This window comes from Galeopterus variegatus, unplaced genomic scaffold (genome assembly GCF_000696425.1).
Source record: "Galeopterus variegatus unplaced genomic scaffold, G_variegatus-3.0.2 Scaffold431, whole genome shotgun sequence".
Classification (NCBI taxonomy): Eukaryota; Metazoa; Chordata; class Mammalia; order Dermoptera; family Cynocephalidae; genus Galeopterus; species Galeopterus variegatus.
Genome location: NW_007726542.1, coordinates 184,084 through 206,998, shown reverse-complemented (window position 1 = coordinate 206,998; position 22,915 = coordinate 184,084). Strand labels below are relative to the sequence as shown.

Genomic DNA, 22,915 nt, shown 5'->3' with positions numbered 1-22,915 from the left:
AAGAGAAGGAAATAAGGGGCATCCAGATTGGAATGGATGAAGTCAAACTGTCCCTGTTTGCAGATGACATGATCCTATATATCGAACAGCCCAAATCATCTATTAAAAAACTCTTAGAGGTGATAAAAGAGTTCAGCACAGTAGCAGGATATAAAATCAACACACAAAAATCAGTAGCATTTCTTTTCACCAATAGTGAACAAGCAGAAAGAGAAATCAAGAAAGCCTGCCCATTCACAATAGCTGCCAAAAAAATAAAATACCTAGGAATTGAACTAACTAAGGATGTGAAAAATCTCTATAACGAGAACTATAAACCACTTCTGAGAGAAATTAGAGAGGATACAAGAAGATGGAAAGACATCCCATGCTCCTGGATTGGAAGAATCAATATAGTGAAAATGACTATACTACCCAAAGTTATCTACAAATTTAATGCAATCCCCATTAAAATTCCTATGACATTTTTCTCTGACATGGAAAGAATCGCGCCTGCCCATTCACAATAGCCGCCAAAAAAAATAAAATACCTAGGATTTGAACTAACTAAGGATGTGAAAAATCTCTATAACGAGAACTATAAACCACTCCTGAGAGAAATTAGAGAGGATACAAGAAGATGGAAAGACATCCCATGCTCCTGGATTGGAAGGAACACCTTCTTAAAAGAGAACTTTTCAGGGCTGGCCGAATAGCTCATTTGGTTAGAGTGCGTTGTTGGCAACACCACGGTCAAGGGTTTGGATCCCTATACCAGCCAGCTACCAGAAAGAAAAAGAAGAGAGAACCTTTCTGTTATTAAATTCCTATACAGTGTGTAATGTGGTAAAATGATCTTACCAAAACTTCAGGCCTAAATGGTTTATTTACACCTTTCTGGTGAGCACCTGCAGGTGTTATTTGCCATGACACTTGGCTTCTGTTAGATTGTTCATTTATCAAATGGCTCACATTCCCTTCCTACTAGTATGAATTCCTTTTTCTCTTCTTCCACCTAAAGTACCTTTTTAAACTTCTGGAATAGGTCTATCTACTGTAATGGTTATCTTCTCATCCATGTTCTCTTCAGTGTACTTATTTTAGAACTATTTTTCCTATGGTGCGAGGCATTTAGTCCAGGAGGGAACTCTCTGTGTCTCCAGGCTTTATTTCTCTTTTGAAATTGGAGTTTTTATGTCACTTATCTGTGAAGAAATACATCTCAGTTGCTGGGTCATTTTTATTCTGTTTACAAAATAATTTCACTATTTTTGATATCATGTTTGATGCCATGACAATGATTGTAGTAAGTCTGTGCTGGATATACTCCACTTCTATCTCCCTGCCAACCAAAGTCTAGATTTTAGCTTCTCCGATAGAAGATGTATGATGATACATATAACTTGGAGAAATGAAACATTTTCAACCTGATCAGGCTCCTAAGAGTGGTTTTTAATTGACTCATAAATTGCATCATGTTCTGTGCAGAGTAGTAAGTTAGGTATTTAGGAATAGCAGAGTAACTCCTTTAAGCATGAAGAGAATATGTTCGACAGGAAAGGCCACAGGAATATGAAGTGTTGGGTGCTGTGTGAGACACATTGAAATTTTTTCTCAGATTAACAGTGTTATAGAAAAATGGCCAAAATGAGGTTGGAACTGCTTAAGCTGCTGATATATGTAATTAACAGCAGTTCTTCCTTTTGACAATTTTAGGAGCTAATATTCTTGGTTTGTATTAGTATTAATATTTGGGGGGCATCTTAAAAATTGCTGTTGATTCTCAGAGTTCATTGTATTTCCCCACTTATTCCTAATATTCTTGCTTTTGTATGTGTTTATTCATTTGTAGAGTACAAATGGCATTCGCACAGAGGAGGTGGCTGTCGTGACAAAGGGGCCATCTACTAACCCTGACTCTGAATGGGAGGGCCCCAAGCATTCAGTAGTTCATAGTGAGAGCCAGATGAGCACCCCGTCCGAGTCTCCGCAATGCTTTCACTTTGGCTCCCTCTCCATAAGCAGCAAGGAGACAGAAGAGAAGGAGCAGGGGGCAGCTGGCTGTCTTGATATTAAGGAGATGCCAAGTGGGGAATGTATAGGAGTGGAGGAACAGGCCAGTGCCTTAAAATTCTCAGTAACATCAGCTTCCTGTCAGCTGCGACTTGGTGAAAAAAAGGCAGAGAGTAGTGAAGAACATGTTACACCAGGAGAGCCACTTGGAAAACAAAATGGATCATTTCTTGACTCTTGTATGGGTAACCAGTTCCCCACCTTCATTCGAAGTTTCCAGGTAGTGACTGGTTTGATGATGCAGGTCTAATGACTCTCTTTGGGAGAGGGCCAAAATCTGTTCTGTGGAAGAGGTGGTGGTGGTGGTGGTGGTGGTAGTGGTGAGGGTAGTGGCTCTCTGCTTTTTTCAAAATCACAGAGTAAAATTAAAGCCTTTGATTGCTGCAAAGACATTCATTTGGAGGAATTAACTCCATTGCTAGAAATGCCTTCTTCCCTGATGACTTAACAAAATTCTTGGGAGTAAACTCCAGTTATTTATCTTCATGAAGCAGGTGTAAGTATGTTCCTCTTTTTCTTGCTCAAGTATGGGCCATGGAAGGAGGTGGATTTTGGAGACTTCTATGGTGAGGAGCCTTCACTGTTCTGAGACCATGCTCAAAAATTCAAATAGCCTTAATTAAAAGGTGCAACTGATCTTCTTATGAGATTTCAGGACCCAAATTATAATTTATGTACTACAGCCACACCATGCAGCCCATCACTCCCGCTGATCCCACCGACAGGGCTTCCATGAGCCTAGGCATTGATTTTCTTTGCTAAGGTGTATGGCCACTTAATCGTATCGTAATCAAAGGGTAGTTTTAGGGTGATTTATAATCTTGGGGAAGGTGAGCAAATGGACAAGAAAGCCTTTGATACTCCACTAATGTTCATTCTTCTTAAATTCTGATGAGATTAATCACCAGGTGGTGGTAGAACTGATTTTTTTTCTTTCCAGTTTTCCAAATACTGTTTCTTCTCAGTAACTCCAAAGTGAATATCTGACATTGATTTGAAAGAAGTTAATGAATTCCAGGGTAATGCATTCCAGTGCCACTGCCATTTCACGTACCATTTGTACTTAGATGAGGAAATGTGGCTGTTTTTCTTAATTATAATGGTACAGTCAAAAGGACAAATGAAATGATTGTTATTTGCAAAGTTTTACATTCAGATTCTGAAGGTCAGTCTGATGTGTTTTATACCTCCAGTCATAACTGTCTGATCTTATAGCTTTCCATTAAGCTTATGAAAGTGATTACAGTAATGCTGCTTTTTAATATCCCTCATAATTTGACTTTTTGTCAGGGCTACTTTGGAAGAGTGTCCAAGTCTTGGGCAGAGTAAACACCTTTGGATATTGAGCACCCCTAGCTAGATTAAAACTAACACTTTGATCAGATCAATGTCAGAAGATTAGTTTCCCACAGCCTTCAGAAAGATTCTGGTAACTCTGTTTTTTTACTGCTTCACAGCCTCCCCTGGTGAAGACTCAAACTGTCACCCTCTCAGATACCGCCAATGCTGTGAAAAGTGAAATCCCAACCACAGATGTCCCTATTGTTCACACCGAGACCAAGACCATCACTTACGAGGCTGCCCAGGTAGGATATGGTTTGATGTTTCAGAACCAAAGACTGAAGTAAATACAATAAATAATCTTTCTTGATAGGGTTTCTGGTCACTTGTTGCAAATAATGCCAGGTTTTTCAGGGGCAGTTCTTACTGATTACTGAAGAGGTGACTGATCGAAGGATGTCCCAAAATACTTTATTAAAGTCAAAATTGTCTTGGATCTGATTGCTTATATCTACCCATTTCTTTTGGGAAAGGCAGTCTAATATAATGGTTAAGAACATGGGCTTTGGGTCAAATAAACCTGAGTTCAGATCCTGGCTCCTCCATTTACTAACTTGGACACATAATTGAACATCTCTGAGCCTTGATCTCCCCTCCCAGTGATGTTATTTTCTACCTATGGTAGTAGTATGAGAATTTAAGTATTTTAAATTTTTTTTAACTTCTTTTAGTAAAATTTTTTCTTCATTTTTGGTAATATGAATGGGCTAGAGTTGATTTATATTGAATTGTTTCGTTTTTTTAATTCATAGAAGCCAAAAGTAAGAAATTTCCTCTACAAACTGAGCTGTTAATTCATTCCTGCAACAAATATTTGAGCATTTATTCATTGAGCCAAAGCAGTATACAAAGTAGACACAGTTTGTACCCCCTGGGACTTATGTTCTAGTAAGGAGAGATAGGTAATAAAACACACAAATAAATGTATTAATAAATTTCAGAGAGTAGTAAAGTGCTAGAAAGTAACTAAAATGGGGTAAACAGTTAGACAATATGGAATTATATGAAAAGTTGCTATTTTGGGGCTAGGATAGTCAGGGACATCCTCTCTGAGGAGGTGACATTTTGGCTCAGGCCTGAATGATGGGAAGGAGGCAGCCATGTGAAGCTCTGGCTGGGTGTTTTTCACCTGAATCCTTTCAGTTAATTCTCACATCATCATGAATCGGATAATGTTATCTCCATTTAGGAAACAGTGTAGCTTGGTGATTAAAAGCATGTGCTTTGCAATTAGACAAATAGAATTTGTATCCTCACTCAACTAGGTAGGTACTAGTTAGATAACCTTAGACAAATCGCAAATCTCTCTGAACTTCTGTTTCCTTGACTGTAAAATGGGGATAATAATACCTACAAAATTGTAAGATTTGGGGGAGTGTTAGATGAAATGATGTTTGTAAAGCACTTGGTACACTCATAGACATTCAGTTAGTTTTAGTGTGCTTCCCCCTTCTCTTTCATGGTCTAGAGTGTGAAATTTGGATTTGGTAAATAATAAGAGGTTGCTTGAAGTTTTTTAGTGGTAGTAATAAAGTGTCATAATTAAAGCAATGATTTTGGAAGATGATTCCTAAAGCTGTGTGCTGAATGTATTAAAGTAGAGAGAGGCCTGGAGACAGGAATATGACTAGGGCAGGTCAGGGGAGACACTTACAAAGACCTGAAATGTAGACCGAGGAAATGAGAAGAAAGATATGTCAGTCAAGAGAGACAGAGAAATGATTGAATAAGACTTGGCAGTGAAAGGGACTGAAAAAGGAAAGAACAGGAAATCACTTCAAGACTATACACACTGTTAGCCAGAGGATGCGGGAAAGAATTACTTGCACATAGAAGGGAATCCTTTTAAGTTGTCACTACTGTGGAAACAACCTAAATATCTATCAATAGGGAGCTGGTTAAATAAATTATGGTACATCCAATTAAGTCAATTCTATGCAGCCGTTAAAAAAAGCTTCCAATGGGAACGATTTACATGATAAATTGGTAAATGAATGAGCATGGTACAATATAGTATGAATAATATGCTATGGCTTATGGAATGGAAAAAGGACATATATATACAGCTATGTATGTAAAAGCTGTGTGCACAGGCTTGTATATCAATACACTATCTCTGAATGGGTACTTGAAAGAAACAAGAAGTATGGTGGCCTCTGATGAAGGGGGCCGGAACTGTGGGGCTTTGGTCCGGAGTGGGAAGGAGACTGACTTTTCACTGTATACCATTTTGAAGTTTTTGAATTTTGTAGCATACACATATCAAAAAAATTTTTTAAATTATTTTAAAAGTTAGGGCCACATTACCCACTCACAGAAGCCCATGTAGTTTGAGTTTAGCCTGTACAATGAAGGGAAAAGGAAGCAGTCATTTTTAAATATCCTAACATGTGAGTGGACTATAAATAAAGGCAACATCATGTGCTACACAAAGCACATGGGCTTAGGAGTTAAGAGACTTTGGTCAACACTTGCTAGTTCTGTGACCTTGGGCAAGTCATTTAACTTCTTTGAGCCTTAGTTTTCTCTTCTGAAAAATACTTTTATAGAGTTATTGAAATAAAGATAATGTTTGCCTGGAAAATAGTAGCTATTTAAAAATGGTAGCTATTATTATATTACATTGTTATACATAAGTCTTTATTTCACTTTAACCAGGTGTTAGTTTGCTTTTTATTATTGATGATGCTAGACAGTGGCCTATAGTGGAGAACAGTGTTGACCTTAACGTCAGATTTCCTTGTTCTGAACCTGTTCCATCACTTACTAGTGTACAGTCAAGTTACTAAATTGCTCTGTGCCTCAGTTTCCTCATTTGTAAAATGTGACTAATAATAGTTCTACCTCTTAGGGTTGTTGTGAGGAATAAATGAATTAATGCACATAAAATGCTTCCAAAGTGCTTTAGCACAATAAGCACCAGATACTTATTTGCTGTTATTATTTATTTACTTATTTAATATATGAGGGTACTTCACATATTAAATAAGTAAATAAGAAAAATGAAATTGAAAGATAATACAAATCTTTCTGTGAACTTTTTGAAGTACCTTTGTAACTATTTTTGCTTTTGTTTTTATTATCTTACCTGACAAGTAAGCCCAAGTACCATTTCTTTATTCATTCACAGTCCCCATGCTTTGGGAAACATAGTAAGAAGAGATGGGGAGCCAGGGTAGGATTTTTTATTTCAGTGTGTATATGTAAGATAAACTTTATACATAGTGAAATGCACAGATTTAAAGTGTTCGATTTGGTTGGTTCTGACAAATGTCTACATGTGTGTAACCAAGATACATTTAGGATACTCCTGAAACTTCCTTCATAGACTTTCCCATTTGGTCCCTATCCCTCTAGGCAGCTACTGCTCTGATTTCTGTCACTATAGTTTTGCCTGTTTTAGGACTTCAGTAAATGGAAGTATACAGTAGTATGTTTTTGTGTCTGGCTTCTTTCTCTGAATGTAGTGTTTTTTAGATTCATCCATGTTATGTGAATCAGTAGTTCACTTTTATTTTATTGCTGAATGATATTCCATTGTATGAATATACCACAAATTGTTTTTCCTTTCATTTGTTGATGGACAATTGGGTTAATTCCAGTTTGGGGAAAATATAAATAAAGCTGCTGTGAACATTCATGTGCAAATCTTTTTGTGGACATTTCATTTATTTTGAGTAAACACCTAAGAGTAGAATAGGATAAATGGATGTTTAACATTATAAATAAGCAACTATCAAAGCCACAGCACCATTTTGAGGAAACATTGGTAAGGGGATTAAGGAAAAGATGACCCATGTGGAAAGAGTGTAAGTAGGAAACCATGACAGTGTTTCTCCCTCTTCCATCTTCTTCAGAGACAGAAAGGAAAGTAGGAGTGGGTGGGAGATGGATAAAGGTAGAGTCCCAGGTTTACAGAGGAGGATCTCTTCAAAAAGGTTTAGCCCTAAAGTACTTTTATTTCTATCATTTCTTTCAATCTTCACAACAATGTTATGGAATAGGCAGAGCCCATATTACAGTATTATCTTTTTTTTTTTTTTTTTAGTATTATCTTTTATAAAGGAAAACTAAAGCTCAGAAAAAGTCAGAATAACTCCCCTAAGGTCCCACAGTTAGTTACGGTCCGAACTGGAACCCAAACTCTAGTTTTGCAACAATAAGTTTCTTGCCCTAAGTCCTAGTTCAAACACCTATTTTTTTTTTCATGTCATTTGAATAATATCAAACACCTATTAACTATAGAACCTTGAACAAATTATTTAATCTCTCTGGATCTTAGTTTACTGTACAATGAGAATATCAATAGTTCCTATCTCAGATACTGAGAGGTATAATTGAGATAACAGTTGCATTAAATATTACTTGAGTTTGAATCTAAGGTAAATAAATGGTCTTGGTTGTAGAAATATTAGTGAACTAGCTAATAATATTCCTGCCATGATGGTGGCTTGTGCTTAAGACTTAGGTATCACAATCATGTTCCCTCTCTGGTTTTGTCCAGATTCCCACATGGAAGGGAACCCAGCAAAGGACCTTGCTCCTTCCTAATTCTTTTCTCCTCGTTCTGTGCTTCCCCTAGTGTCTCAAAGTTTTGGCTCAATGTGGTCCTGCTCATAAAAATATTGGAGGCTTTTGCATATAATAGAAATGACTCACATAAAGAGGCAGAAAAACATAGTCACCTAACACATTTTTTGCTGCAGTGTTCTCTTTGAAAATAATTGCAATTTTCTAAATCCCCCTGTGAGACAATGTATACAATACCAGTACCAGGTATTTTAGGTCACTGTTATCTGAAAAGCATGTTGCAATAGCAGACTCCATCTTCCTAGTCCAGTTTGTTTCCATCTTGGTCCTGGGTTATCAGCATCTCTAAATCTACTGACTACCCAAATGCTTGCTGATAACTATTCCTCAGGTAGGTACTATTGTTATCTCAAGTATGCCTCTCAATATCTGGGGTAAGTACTATTTTCGGGCTCATCATACAGTTAAGAAAACTAAGATAACAGGGAGGTTCAGTAATTTGTCCAATGGTTCTACAGCTAGCAGGTGTTTGAGCTAGGACTCAGGGAACAACGCCCCGCGCTGGGCCTGCACTCCGCAGCACAAGCAGGCCGGCGCCCTCCGCATGCCGGTGGGCTGGGGCTGTGCGGGCCGCGGTTCCATACTGAGGTTGGCGCATGTGGCAAGGCGCTCCGCCGGGGCCCATGGAGCTGGAGGGGCTGTCATGGTGAGGACATCTGGCTGTCAGTGCTCACCAAGAGCTTCGGTACAAGGAGCGGACTGCCCTCCTGCAAAGGCCGGTCCCCTCAACTAAGTCTCAGGAGGTAATTTGCTGACTTGATTGCCACTGTGAACAATCGCTTCACGCTCTGCCCCTCTGCCCGACGTCTTGCTATTTGCTGGACCTGTTTATGTGTCGCTATAACATCTCTATCCAGCAGCTGCACTTAGTTGTGCTTTCCTGTCTACTTCTAGCCAGTAAATGTGAAGAAAAAGGAGATAGTGTGCCCAAACTGGAGGAGCTCGACAGCCTGGCTTGTCTGACTAATATGAATCTCGTATTAACTAAACGAAATTTTCTACATATGAAACCTATTAGTAGAAACCTTTCAGTGGAAACTCTGCCTTCCAACAGCTGCCCATTTCATTGAGTGTCATCTCTCTGAAGAAGTACAGGAAACAGGTCTTCATGATGGCTGGCCAGTGATTTGCTTGGAAAAAACTAAGCTGTACATGGCAAAATATGCAGATTACTTTCTGGAAGTATTTTTGCAAGATTATGCCTTCCTAAATTATGCACCTTCTTTAGTAGCTGCTGCATGTGTGGTTTCTTTGAGGATTATACTTCATCTTTCTCTAACATGGCCTAAAAGACTACATTGTCTTACTGCTTACTCTTGTGAGTTCTTAGTGCAGCATATTGAACAGCTATTGATTGTACATGATAATGATGTGAAAGAAGCAAACAGAGAGGATAGGCAGGACCTCAGTCAGCACAACTGAGTGTCTCCCAGCCCTCATGGCCAGTTCACTTTCAGCAACCTCAGTGTCTCCATCAGACACATCACACCTCACTGCAGTGTCACCATCCTGTATTGGAGCAACCAAGCTGTTACCGGATTGTATCTACCACACACACCTCATCTTACATGCTACAAATATGTCCTGCTGGATTCCAAACTATTGTTCAGGGCCTTGGGCACGTACAAACTGATGTTGGAATGTCACTAGCAATACCAGTAGAAGTTAAGCCCTGTCTGAGTGTTTCTTATAACCAGAGTTACCAGATAAATGAACATTACCCTTGTATTACTCTATGCTTTGAAAGGTGATTGCATATGAAGATAATAACTGACCCAGACTGTTTTGTGACTTGAAGCTCTGGGGCAAGCTTTTCGTAAACTTTTCTTCAAAAGGAAAGGAATCCAAATGACTTTGGAACTCATCACATATCAGCATCAGGAAGACTGAACAGCCCTTTCAGTGCACCATGAATACCTGAGAAGACTAAGCAGATATTGCAAACACTTTGACAGTATGTGTTAAATCTTGTTACAAAAAATCCACACATGACAAAAATGTTCAAGCCCTGGCTGATGGTCCAAATATTTCAAAAATACTCAATACAGCAGAAAATTTGGATAGACTCCAGTTTGCCATTTTGAGATTTGACCTGTGGTAGGTTTTGGGCCTAATATGTCAAAGACTAATGTTTATCTGTGGACTTGCCAAACAGTCTTTTATGAAGGAAAGTTACAGTATTAATTTTTGAAGAGGTCTTTTTTTGAAATTATTCTATAGTTTTGAGTTTTATTTTTGATCTACAGATGATTTTTTGACTGAATGTAAGCTCGTGAATTGCTATAGTATACCAATCTGTGCAGTAAAAAGAAAAGTTTTTAGATGATTCTATATAACTTCCTATCATAAATAGTACAGGAATCTAGATATATGTACTAAAATTAAGGGTGGATGGAGTAGATCTCTTATCTTAAAATCATGGTCATAATTGTTTTTTCCCTAAGTGACCAACCTCAAATCTTTAGAATTAAAACACATTTAACTCAGAGAATTTATACAACTTGGAAATGTTTAACTGTAATGCAACGTGCTTTGTTACATGTTATAGTATGAACAACCTTTATAACAGGTTAAAATACCCCTGCTAAGATATGTTTTCAAATGAGAACATAATATTATAGCAAAGAATGAATGAAGTGGTGGTTCCTGTCATTCACAGTACATATTTAGGTTTTGTATTTCTCAGTGCAATCAATGATCTATACTCAGATTTGATACTACTCTAAAAAAAAGTTTTTTCAAGGGAAGGCATAACTGTAAAATGTCAGTAATAGAATAAATTCCCTTAGGTTTATTTTGGACTGTGGCCAGGGTAGTTCTCAGGTTGTGCTAGAGCAGCACTTTGTTATGTGGAAGACAGGTTTTATAAGCAACCTTTGAATCCAGCTAGTCAATCTAAGCAGGCAAAGGCACGGATTACTAAATTTCAGTCGCCACTTTCATTGGATTAGCCCACAACTGCCCTGTGACACTTTACTGTACTGGTAATGAATGGAAACAGCAGTAACAGTGGTTACAGCAAGGGCAATTTGAGGGTAACACATTTTGGGGGAACAAACTTAAGAAGTACAAAGAGAAAAATCATTGTAATAACTGGCAAACTGTATATTTTGTGTCTTATCTGTGAGAAAAGAGATTTGGTGGAGGCAAGTTTTCAGATATAAAAATTAGTAAGGTGTGTCTTTTTTGTTTGTGTTTTTTTAGAGATAGCACTTGAATAGAAGGGAGTATGCATGGCAGATATGTGACTGCCCCAGTATGCATTGAAGAGAAACTTATTATTATAAAGATGTTGCAGGTGTGCAGCAGAAGTCTCAGTAATCAAGCCAATGGTCATTGTTAGAAGGGAAGGGGTTCAAAACACAGTAATGGACTGATCCAGATGGCTCCAGTGGATGAATGTGGGTGGGTGGCTTCTGCCAGCATGAATTCTTAGAGAAATGTCCTTTCCTTAAAAGGAAAATAACTTTTATATTTAGAGTACATAGGACATGATGTGGATTTGTTAGTCTGGTAGATGAAACAAAAAACCACTCAGGTAAGAACACTCACTCATGGCAGTTTTCAGGCATAAAAATTGTTTTCTGAAAGCATCATCACTTTTCCTCCTTAAAGAAGGCTGCTAATTGGATTTTATTACTTCTTACCTCAAGAAAACTTGAATTATTAGAGGGAAAGTGGGTTCAAAAGAGAATACATCTTTCTCATTCACATTCAGAACCCAGCAACCTGGTGTCCAATTTTCAGTATTTTAACTACCTCAATAATACTATGACTGTAAGATATTGGGATAGAGATCCCAACTTGAAACAGCAAATAGTGCCTGTGGTAATTTAATGTCTTGTCAAATGTTTTAAGTGGTTTATATGTTATTTTTGTTATAGCAGAATATGCCTTTTTAAAAAACTTGTTAATAACACTTTCCCAATTTGTATTAAAAAAAGCTAAAGAACACTGGATTAGTCTTTTTTTGGGGGGGGGGGAATAAAATAATTGATTACTATTGCTGCCTACCCAGAGTGGGGTGGGGTGGGGTGAACTATTTTTAAAACATTAGGTTTCAATGTAAATACAACTCACACAGCTAGCTTTAGGGGGTCCGGGTGAGATGTATGGGTTTGGTTTTGTTTAATTTATTGATTAGTCTTTAAAGTGGCTCTTTTTTACTTTTACTTTTTGAGATTTCTGGACTATCATTAAATGTGTACTGTGAAAAGATTAATGATATGTATAAGGGGCTTTACTGAAGTCCACTAAATAAACACTACTCAAGTACAGACTGCAAACCAAAAGGTACATATGTTACAACATTAATTGCAAATAGCAATCATGGTGCTAAAGTCTACACCGATGGAATTAGATGAGTGCTATGCACTTGATTTTAAAAAAAAACTAGTTTTCAGGTTTTTTTTTTTTTTAAAAAGGACTTAGGGCAAGAAACTTGTTTGAAGATTGGTTTGGGTCCCAGCTCAGACAGCAACTGTTCATCAGGTTGGCCCCTGCCAACCGTCTCTCTTCCTTTTTGCTAATGTCATTTCTCAGCCTGAATATAATATGTTGTTTTGGTCATAATATAGTGAGCTCTGGAGAAATAATAAGTAGCCCCAGCCTTTGTTCTCTGTATAAATTAGTTGTGTAGCCTGGCATTTTAAATATTTTAAAACCCTTCCTAATAAGAAGGATCACTTTCGATAGTAGTTTTGTTGCCAGAAATGTCATTGAGACATATCGTGCGTGTTTTATCCCACTTTTCCTTAAAGAGAAATTTTCTATCTCATTTGCTCCAGTCTGTCATCTCAATCTTTAAAGAAGATGGCCTGAGACCCCTTGGCCCCTTAAACCCCAGGAAGGACCTTTTCCAGTTCTTTCTGGAAAGTTCTGTCCTATGATTCAGAATTTACCCATGCCTTAGCAACCAAGAGTTTACACCTTTTCTGCCTTGGATGGTGTATAAAGAACATCATATCTGTAGAGAGAACAACTGCTGCTTACTAGTTTTGAGTTCTTGGGCAAATCATTCACCTTTCTGTGCCTGAGTTTTCTTAACTGAGGGTTCTAGTAAATCTCCGTCCTTTCTATTAATTTCATAGGGCTGGTATGAGCATCAATAAAAATGTTTTGAGAGCCATAAAATACTGTACATGTGCATAGTTATTATCACTCTTGTTGAACCTGTGGTTACACTCCTGCATCCTCTTTCTGATCTACTCCTGTCACTGACCCAATGCTAAGGGAACTGTACCCATCTAACTTTTTAAGAAGAGGCCATATTCCCAGGGGATTTATTTTATTTATTAAGAGATCGTGTAAGGGAGTTAGATTTTTGCATTAAAATGTACAGCTGAGGGGCCAGCCTGGTGGTGCACTGCTACAGTGCGCCGCTTGGGAGCACGGCGGCGCTCCCGCCGAGGGTTCGGATCCCACATACAGACTGGTTCCCACTCACTGGCTGAGCGAGGTGCGGGCGCAACACCGAGGGTTGCGATCCCGTTGCCGGTCCCGGTCCGGTACGGGCGCAACACTGAGGGTTGCGATCCGTTGCCGGACACGAAAAAAAGACCAAAAAAAAAAAAAAAATGTACAGCTGAAGAGCAAAGCTGCAGCTTGTGACATTTGCCCACAAGGCTTCCAGAGAGGCATGATGATGAGCTGTGCTTTCTTCTGCAGGCTGATGACAGCAATGGGGACTTGGACCCCGGAGTCTTGCTGACAGCTCAGACCATCACATCCGAGACCACAAGCAGCACCACCACGACTCAGATTACCAAGGTAAAAGACCAGCTGGAACTTCCTTATGGAATCCAGTGACATGCCGAGCTTGCTGCCACTTCTCTACAAGAAGGACCCCAGTCTATAAGCAAAAGTTTTCAGCTCCATCACTGCTGAGCCAAATTATTCCAAGTGTCCCAGATAGAAAGGTCCTGCTGCTTTCCCCAACAATAAACCTAAGGAGACCCTGAGAGTATCCCCACCTAGTTAGTAGTCTCATAAAGTCAGGTGTGTTGTTCTCTTTATACATCTGTTTCTGGTCAGTGAGTTCCTTTTCTGGCTGTGGAGGTAAATTTAAAAAGCCAGCTTAAAGGCAGGTATTGTTGGTGTTGCTATATTGTTGGTGTTATTATACAACCATAGCCAAAAATCAGAACTTTGGGTCTGACAAAGAATTTTTATGTCATGTCCAGGGTCAAGGCTGTGGGAACAATAATTTGGATGCTGAAATATTGGAGTTATTAGAATATGGTATATGGAAAGCAAGGACAGGATATCTAAAATTGGCAATTCGTGTTTGCTGTAGTATTAGAGGAAAATGTATTTTCTTTTAGGTGAAAAACTAGGTTCTTGACCAAGTTCTGTCACCAAAACACAGATGACTGAAAGTCAGCTACTTAATGTACCTAGACTTTGGTTTTCCTCATCTGTCAGGAAGAGAAACTTGCCTTCCCTCAGGAGATTATTTGAGGATCTTTTGACATCAATAATATGAAAATTCTTTTAAATAAAAGGTCCCAATTTCAAGCTGTGTGACATTTTTGTTCATAGTCTTCTGATTTTTTTTTTCCTTCTGAAAATAATTAAAAGGTATAGGATAAGAGCAAAGAGAGTACCTGCTGTGTTTATTTGCTGAGTTTCTGTGGTATTTGGAAAGAAGAAAAAGGAGAAAGTAAGTAAGTAGAGAACTGTGACTTCTGGTTTAGTGTATTAAAAATTTTAGCAATCCCAGGGAGTAGAGAGGTGTGTTTAGCAGGTCAGGCCAAGATATTGGACAAGTGGGTAAAAAAAAAACTGTCCTATGCAGTACCCAGCAGCAGAATAAAATTTAGAGTGGAGCTTTCAGAATAATCTTTGCTCTTTCTTTCTTTTCTTTCTTGTTATATTACTAATCTCATATGACCACCTCCCTTTGGTTCCAGACTGTAAAAGGTGGGATTTCAGAGACCCGGATTGAAAAGAGAATTGTGATCACTGGAGATGCCGATATTGACCATGATCAGGTGAGAATGTTGAGAAGATTCTGGGCATGGGAGGGGGGTCCCTGGGAAGGAAGATTGATGGATACAGGGGTTTGTTTGCAAAGGATATTTCTGCCATGTTCACCTCCAAAAAGTCTCTTCAGCTACTCCAGCTCTTAATTGAGAAGAAGGACAAAGGCAATCAAAACACAGAGGCCTGTGGGATGGGGCCAAAGATTGGGGAAGCCAGGAAGTGTAGTGGAAAGAACATGGCCTTTGGACTCAAAGACTTGAGTTTAAATGTTGGTTCTTACTATATGCTAGCTCTTAACTCTCTGGACCTCCATTTCCTCATCCATAAGATGAGGATTATAGTACCTTCCTCTCAAGGTTGCCGTGAGGATCAAGTGAGATATTGGATGTACAGCATGTGGCACATGGTGGGCTCCAAGTAAATGAAGCTATTGTTGTTCAGAAGGTATAGTATACCTACAGCCATGCTAGAGGATATCAGAACCAAAGGAAGGCATGATCCCTGTCCTCATAGGGCTGTAATAGCTGAGGAGACTAGGGGAGACATAGTGTGATGGACAAGACACCAGGAGACTTGAAACTTGATTTCTGTCCTAGATCTATCACTAACTTGCTGTGTGACCTTGGGCAAATCACTTTATCTCTGATTTTTTTTCCTCTCCTAAAAGAGAGTGGGTTGATCTAGATAATTTCTGGGCCCTTCTGAGCACTAAAATTCTATGTTTTTATGTTAATTAGGTGCTAATTGTGTGCTACAAGCAATTAGCAAATAATAAGGTCAGGATTAATGTTCCTAATTCTCTGCTGAGTGAGGTTAGAACAGTAAAGCTGCAGAGAAGAGGGGGTGGAAGAGACTGCATGCAAATGCTTCTGGAATCATTGACAGGATTGCTAGAGCAATAATTCTGTGGCCTTTATGCTGATATGCTGAGTGCCTTAAGAAAAAGGAAAACGGAGCTGACCTGCAGTGCTGGCAGTTCCCTTGGTAGCAGGGTGAGACTTACAGCTGAGAATATTGGGCTCAGGGTTCCAGAAACAAGGCTGCAAAGCCCATGTGGAAGACCTTTGCAACCTGTTTGCCTAGCTCAGTGAGTCCTGCTGCATTACCAGCCTGCACTCAACTTCTTCAGTGTGGTATTATTTGTGCCCCTGCTATGTGCTCAGTCTGCGCTAGACAGCAAGAACAGTGGGAAGAGAAGGTGTTTAGGGTTGGAGTGAGAGACCTGGGTTAAATCCTGACTCTGCGACTTACTGTTTGTGTGTCCTTGAGCAACTTATATTACTTCTCTGAACTGTAGTTTCACCATCCGTAAAATGAAGATAATCACAGTTTTCTTCCAGGGTTGTGTGACAAAGGGACAGGCACTCGTGATAGCTCATTGAGATGCTCCAGTGTCCCTCAGTTCAGTACTGAAGAATACCTGGAAGGGATAGGATGTGCCACAGTCTGGCTGGGGAAGGAGGCACTTAAAGAAGGACTGCTAAAGAGAAACAGTGCGGTGCAGGCTTTCATAGAGAGATGGGTGTAGGTAGAGTCACCAAGGAGAAGGCCTGAGCTGGGCCTGAAGTGTGAGCAGATGGGCTGGGCAAACAGGATCAGGGAGGGTGAGCAGGGGCCTGTAGAGGTGGCAGAATACCTTTCATGGAGTCAGGAGAGCAGGAGAGGAATTTTTCTTCTTCCCTTGTCCTTCCTAGAGATGGTCTTAAGAGCCAGGGTGAGCTGTCAGCTGGTCAGTTCTAGCTGGAGTCCTTTCCGATAGGGATTTTGCAGGCTCGGAGACTTGCTGTTCAAAGAGAGTGGTTTCATCGCTCTCCTTTGACTTAACCTCTGCTCTTTACCTTTTCTAAAATAATCAAAACCCTTCCAGATGCTCAAAGGGCATCCCTCTTGGAAACAAAAGGACAGTGTGATAAAGAGGGAAGTCTGATGGACTTGAGTTAAAATCCCTATTGCATTACTTACTAGCTGTGAAACAATAAGCACTTTATTTAATCACTGAACTTCAGTTTCCTCACTATAAAATGGAAATAATGATTCTATCCTAATTCACTGAGTTGTTGTGAAGTTTAAGTAAATAATAAGTGATGTGCTTAGGCCATTGCATGGCATGTAATAGGCCTTCGCCCCTTTCCTTCCTTTCTTTTACTTTAGCCAAAGACATCTCTTTCTTTTTGCAGCATGCTTCTTTCATTTCCTGTCCTGAACTTCACAATTACTCTGTGTTGAACACAGATTTTTGTATTGTCCTCTAGATTCACTTCTTGAGTGAATCCTCTGAGATCCACTCAGTTAGGTGCAGTTATCACCCCTGAAGTCACTCTCCAATTACTTGAAGATAGCTCTAACCTTCCCTGTCTGTGTTATCAGTCCAGGAGCCTGTATGCAAGATAGGGTGGGTAAGGTAATTATCAGCTTGACTTAGCCTAAATGCCCTCATACTGCAGACAGAAGGATTGTATTTTTCAGGACATCAGAGAAATGATGTTTTATGACCCCTGCCTTCCTTCACTAGCCAGGCTGCTTTTTGTCTGATGTGCTTTGTTTCTGTCTTTCACAGGTCCTCGTACAAGCCATCAAGGAGGCCAAGGAGCAGCACCCAGACATGTCGGTGACTAAGGTGGTTGTCCATCAGGAGACCGAGATCGCGGAGGAATAAGCTCAGGTAAGGGGTGTTTCTTATGGGGTTGAGGGTGCCCACTGTCCCAGTCTGAGAGAGCTCTGGACAGGAACCTTGGACACTTTGGGAGCCCATCCCCCTAAAGAGGTGTTCACACTGGGACTTGAGGCTGATGAGGAAGATATAGGAAATTTTTAAGTATTTTGCTCCAACTAAAGCAGCCAGGTCATTTGTGTCTTCTTGCCCTTAGCAGTGCCAGCAGTGTTGGGTAGGAGGAGATACCCCAAACTTAGATGTAAACCCCCACCCACCTCCTGAATCTTCATGCATCCTCCTGCTTCTTCACTTCCCCTTCCCCCACTCTGCTCTCTGCTGTCACAGTTATCTCTGAGCCAGAACCTGAGAGGCCCAGAGGAGGAGAACAAAACCAAGAGCAGGACCAGGCTGTCTGGAAATGGGTGGGCTGGGCAGGGTAGGGGAGAAACGGCTGAAGTTCTGGGGCCAGACTAGAGAATTGGAAGCAGGGAAGCTGCTTTTTGGGAGCCAGGGGTCCGGATAAATTCATGCCTAGAAGTAGTTTACAAATGACAAAGAAGCCATCAATCACCAGGTAGGACTGGGCCCTCAAGTAGGATAAAACCGCCCAAGTCCTGATTGTTGCTTATGGCCACAAGAACTTGGCAATGGGACTGGGAAGCTTTCTTCTTTGCAGGATTTTAAAATTTGCCTCTTTCTTTCCTCTAGGAACTCTCCTACCCCCAACTCCCTGCCCTTCTGCCATCCAAGAGAAACCAGCAAAATGATGAAGAAGCTAACCTGCAATAGTCAAGACTTCAGACTCTCAAGATTATTCTAAACTGCCAGAAAATTAATTTCATTTTCTATTTGGAGTTTATACCAAGAGATTCTTCTAGATATCACTGATCCTTTTGAAGACCTTTTTCTATATTGTGATACGAGAAATTGTTCAACTTTTCACTGTATGGACTGTTTTTAAAGTTTTTGGTTTTTTTCATGGAGTGGTTTGTAACCCCTTCAAACTAGCTTCTCCCCATTTATTTCCAGCCCAGATACTGACAGCGTCCACAGAATTCTTTGGGAAATCCTCCAAAGACTCTGTCAGCTGTGTTGAGGCCAAAGCCAGTTTAGTGGGACTTCCTGCTCCTCCCTTAGTTTTATACCCTTTGAATGACAGCAGAAACTTCATGAAACAGCTCTTTCCCAGAGCCAGTGATGTGACTTTACCAGAATGTCAGGCAGAGCAACTGCCCTGATCCACAGACCCCTGAAAAGTGTCCCTGACCCTTTGTTGAGGGTGATTTTGGTGAGGCAGAGACCTCTGCTAAGAATGTAGTATTGTTTTTCCTTCCTCCCTCCTGTTCCTTCTTTTTGAAGCTTCTTTAGGTCAAAGACATAAGAAGTTGCTTCAGATCTGTCTTATACTGTGAATGTTTGAATATATCCATGGCCTTCACCTTCCCACTGCCCTTTAACCTCATCAAAAGCCGTGGCTAAGTGTTCCCCCAAGCTCCCATCTTGGGAGACCAAAACTCATGGAAAAATAGGCACTTTTGACCAAAAGCTCTAATGGAACATTTTTGGTGATGATTTGGGGAAGGAAAGTTAATGAGGTTTTTTAAATAAGGTTTTCTAGTTCTGGGAGTGTGCACTTCACACTGGGGAATGGTGAAGTTTACCTCAATCCAGTCTTGCTAAGAAGTATTTCCAGGTAACCATCCTTGGGCCTCTTTCTCATCCTGGGATAAGGAATGTGGCTCTGAGAGGAGGTTGTGTTCTCTGACCTTTCTTCTCCCAACAGGCATTTGCCTGAGGACACGCTTCTGGAGCAAGGGAATTGGCTTTTAGGGGCCTTCCTTCCCACAAGACAACACACGATAGGGTACAAGCCCCAGCTCCACTCACTCCCTCTTGCCCTCTGAGGTCTGTCAGGTTTTGCAGGCTTGGTTTTGTAGTGGGTTTTGAGTTTAGTTTCTTTTTCCTTTTTTTTATTGGTGGGGGGGTGGTGTTGGTTTTGGTTTTGAAAAGAGGGCTGGTGTCCCCAATTCCTGATAAGGATTTAGGGTCATTTTTATTCAACAGGGCCTCTCTAATCTTCCAGCTTATTTCTCACAAACAGATCTTCCTGGAAGCTTCTTAAAATCCTAACTTTAGGCTAGAAGTGAACTTCATGAGATAGACAGTGGGACAGCAGGTCAGGAACAGCAACTGCTGCGGGCTTGAGGGCAGTGAGCAAGGGGGAAGTCTAAAGCCTCTGCTCCTGACACTGAGAGCCAGCACATGTCCAAAGTCTTTGCCAGTTGAGTTTTGTTCAGACAGACTCAGCTACCTTGAACTGATTTGGGGTGTGTGCATTTTTCTTTTAGTACTCATGTGAGACTGTTACCACCAACAGGAGGGAAGGGAAGAGCACAGGTGGGATGGGTGACAGGCTTGGGGGAATGGAGATTGTCTCGTCTCAGGTACAAACTTACAGGTTGTGGGCATAGGTCTGAAATGATAGGGCTTTCTGGGTGGTGCCCAAGCCTGGCCCGTGATGCCAGGAATGGCGGCAAGTTAGAAATCCAACTCCCATTGGGGCTGGCCTGTTAGCTCACTTGGTTAGAGCAGGGCATTGTAACACCAGGGTCAAGGGTTCGGATCCCCATACCAGCCAGCTGCCAAAAAAAAAAAAAAAAAAATCTAACTCCCATCGAACAATCATGGAATGTGAGCTCACTTCCCAGTGGCCAGCTGTCCTGCTATAAGAGCTACTGGGGCTCACAGACCTCCAGAATGAGTGGGGGGAAAGGAAGAGGACATACCATGTCCCTTTACAATTTTAGCATACTGAGTGTTCTGTGCTATCCAGATCAGTGAATCTGGGGGCCTAAACTTTCCCTCAACTCTGTCACCAACTCACTTCTCCTCTCTGCTTTCTTGTCTGTATTGTAAATTGGGTCAGAAGAACTCTTAATGCCTTTTTAGCTCTGAGAAGCTATGATTGGAACAAGCCTAGCAAGAGGGGTGTCCTTCCAGGCCTCTTCCCCTTTCCTCCCTCTCTGGCAACAGATCTTGGGGTTTGGCAATTTTCTGGATTCTTTTTCTGCAGTTTGTGTGTGTGTGTGTGTGTGTGGAAAAACAGACTCTGTCCAGGTAGAAATGGTGAAGAGGGGGAGGAGAGTTATAGTTCCAGGGTCAGAGACTTGGCAGCAATTTTCCTAAAGTGATTCAGACACACCACAGTAACTTAACTTTCACTGCAAGTTTATTTTCACTTGAGAAATAAGGATTTTCTCCAGGCCACATGAGGTCTCTGCTACCCACCCACAAAGCAAGACCTGTATTCATAAGCTGAGCACTTAGGGAGCCTAACTGCAGGGACATGTCAGGGCACCTTTGTCCCCCTCTCCCCAGGCCCATCAGTGTGTTCTAGGGGAATGCTGGGCAGCTGGGGATAAGATGACAGTCCACCTTGGGGAATGCAGCCCGAGCTGAAGCCTGACCAACACCCTTTGATGCTCATGGGAAATCTGTCCAGGATCTCAGCACGAGGCTGGTTGCTTTTACAAATCTCTCAGATTTATTATTTTGGTGAGAAAAATGAAGGAGCTTTGTAAATTTTTTAAAAATTATGAACAATATCAAGTAGTTGTTTACATTTCTTGACAAAATAGGAACTATGGCAGCAGAATCAAATTGGCAAAATCCTTCAATTAAATAGGCAATAATTAGGTCTGCTGTTTTGGCCTTTTGTAGTAAGAGAAGTGGTTGTAGTGTTTAGATATGTGTTCGGTCTTGCTTCTTGTATTGCATTTTTCAATAAACTTAAAAAAAAAAAAAAAGAGGGAGCTGACTGTGAGGATTGATCCACTTTTAAATTTCTCTTCTCCTACCAGCAACTTGGAAAAAGTAAACATGGTTGGGGGAGACCTAAGCTCAAGCCATTTTCTAAAGCATTAGCCAAAATACAGCTTCAATGTTGTATAAAGGGATTTCTGAGAACTTGGAAATGCCTTTTGCCAACTGGATGGAGACTTTGCAGCACAGGCCACAATGAAGTAAGGAGAGAAGGGGGCTTCTCACACCTGTTTGGGGAGAGGCTAGACTTCAGTATGAAGGCATTGGCAGTAGTGTAGCCCTAGTGGGATATACCCTGCATGGCGGAGGGAAGAAAGGGATTGAGGTGATGGGAATTAAAGGCTCAGTTCCCACCCTAGATGGCAGTGGAAGATCTCAGCTCCATTCCATTTTCGCAACTTCCCAGAGGCTCAAACTCCATCCCCAGTGCCACCCTGGAAGGAGCCTGTTCCAGCCTGTAACATCCCAACCTACCCTCCGTGTCTTAGGGGTCCTTGCCCATCACTTTGGGTTTGCCAAGACACCAAGTGCATCTCCCAATCAACTTGGCCTGGATCTCCAGCCCCCTCAGGTACCTGTCCAGGGCTAAGGCCACATATGGAAGCAGAAGAAATTCCCGAGGCCGAGTCATGCTGGTCTCCACACTCCACATTAAGAACTTTCTCTAGCTCAATGAACCCTAGTGCAGTTGGCATTTCCCTGCCCACATGCAGGTCAGGATGCCTTAGCAGCTGCTGTGGTCAGAGCATCCATCCCCAGGCTGGGATGTGACTGAAGTATCTACTAGACATTGGGACTCCTGGTCCTCTGGTCCTGATACCATGGTCCATGCTGCAGCCTCATTGCAGACTGTCCCCTTCGCACTCTTCAGACCCGGGCTTTCAAGCCCCCTTCTCCTCCCAATTTGGCATACCCCCCCAGACTGAGGCGGTCCAGCCGTGGCCAGCTTCGGTGAGCACAGTCCCGAGCTGCTGGGGCCCCAAGGAGGAGCTCCCCAAGGCCCAGATCCAGAGACTTGGAATGTTCAATGCAACCAGAGGGCTGCACGGTGATGATCACGTGGCCAGTCTGGGTCCGGGGACCCCAGGGTGGGGGCAGCCCCTGGCCCTTAAGCGGGTAGCTGTTGAGCAGGGCAGGTAACCCCAAGCGAGGATTAGCAGGTTCTGAACGCAGACTCCGCACTGAAGGGACGGGAGAGGTACCCCGACGCGGGGACAGGTCCCAACTTTCCGGCTCTCCGCAGCCAATGGCAAGGGGAGTCCTGGGGCCGGGGCTGGGAAGGAGAGCGCAGTCCCAGCTGGGGCCGTCGGGGGGGCGCAGCGCCTGGGCCCGCAGCACGCCCTGGCGCAGCCGTCGCGTCTCCAAGTCTCGGTTCTCATACAGCAGCGTGTTGGCGCAGATGAACACAAACAGGCCGACGCCCATGATCACCGGTCCAAGGAGCCGCAGCCGCTCCTGCGGGCCGTGGGAGCG

At 41.6% G+C, this 22,915-nt stretch overlaps 2 protein-coding genes and 1 pseudogene across 3 annotated transcripts in view; 2 read left to right on the top strand and 1 right to left on the bottom strand.

Moving 5' to 3' along the window:
* Positions 1–21,424, top strand: part of EPB41 (erythrocyte membrane protein band 4.1) — a 112,336-nt gene extending 90,912 nt beyond the window's left edge. The window contains exons 16-21 of one of the 2 annotated variants that reach the window (XM_008568672.1): positions 1,832–2,272; positions 3,510–3,638; positions 13,651–13,752; positions 14,895–14,975; positions 17,525–17,629; positions 18,329–21,424. In XM_008568672.1, coding sequence (XP_008566894.1) covers positions 1,832–2,272; positions 3,510–3,638; positions 13,651–13,752; positions 14,895–14,975; positions 17,525–17,623 — 852 coding nt within the window. In that variant the 3' untranslated portion in view covers positions 17,624–17,629; positions 18,329–21,424. The remainder of the gene's footprint in view (positions 1–1,831; positions 2,273–3,509; positions 3,639–13,650; positions 13,753–14,894; positions 14,976–17,524; positions 17,630–18,328) is intronic. The other variant, XM_008568673.1, reaches the window with a different exon arrangement.
* LOC103587225 lies at positions 8,607–9,734 on the top strand (annotated as a pseudogene).
* The window catches only part of TMEM200B (transmembrane protein 200B), a 2,841-nt gene continuing 757 nt past the window's right edge, over positions 20,832–22,915 (bottom strand). The window contains exon 2 of the mRNA XM_008568691.1: positions 20,832–22,909. Coding sequence (XP_008566913.1) covers positions 22,310–22,909 — 600 coding nt within the window. The 3' untranslated portion in view covers positions 20,832–22,309. The remainder of the gene's footprint in view (positions 22,910–22,915) is intronic.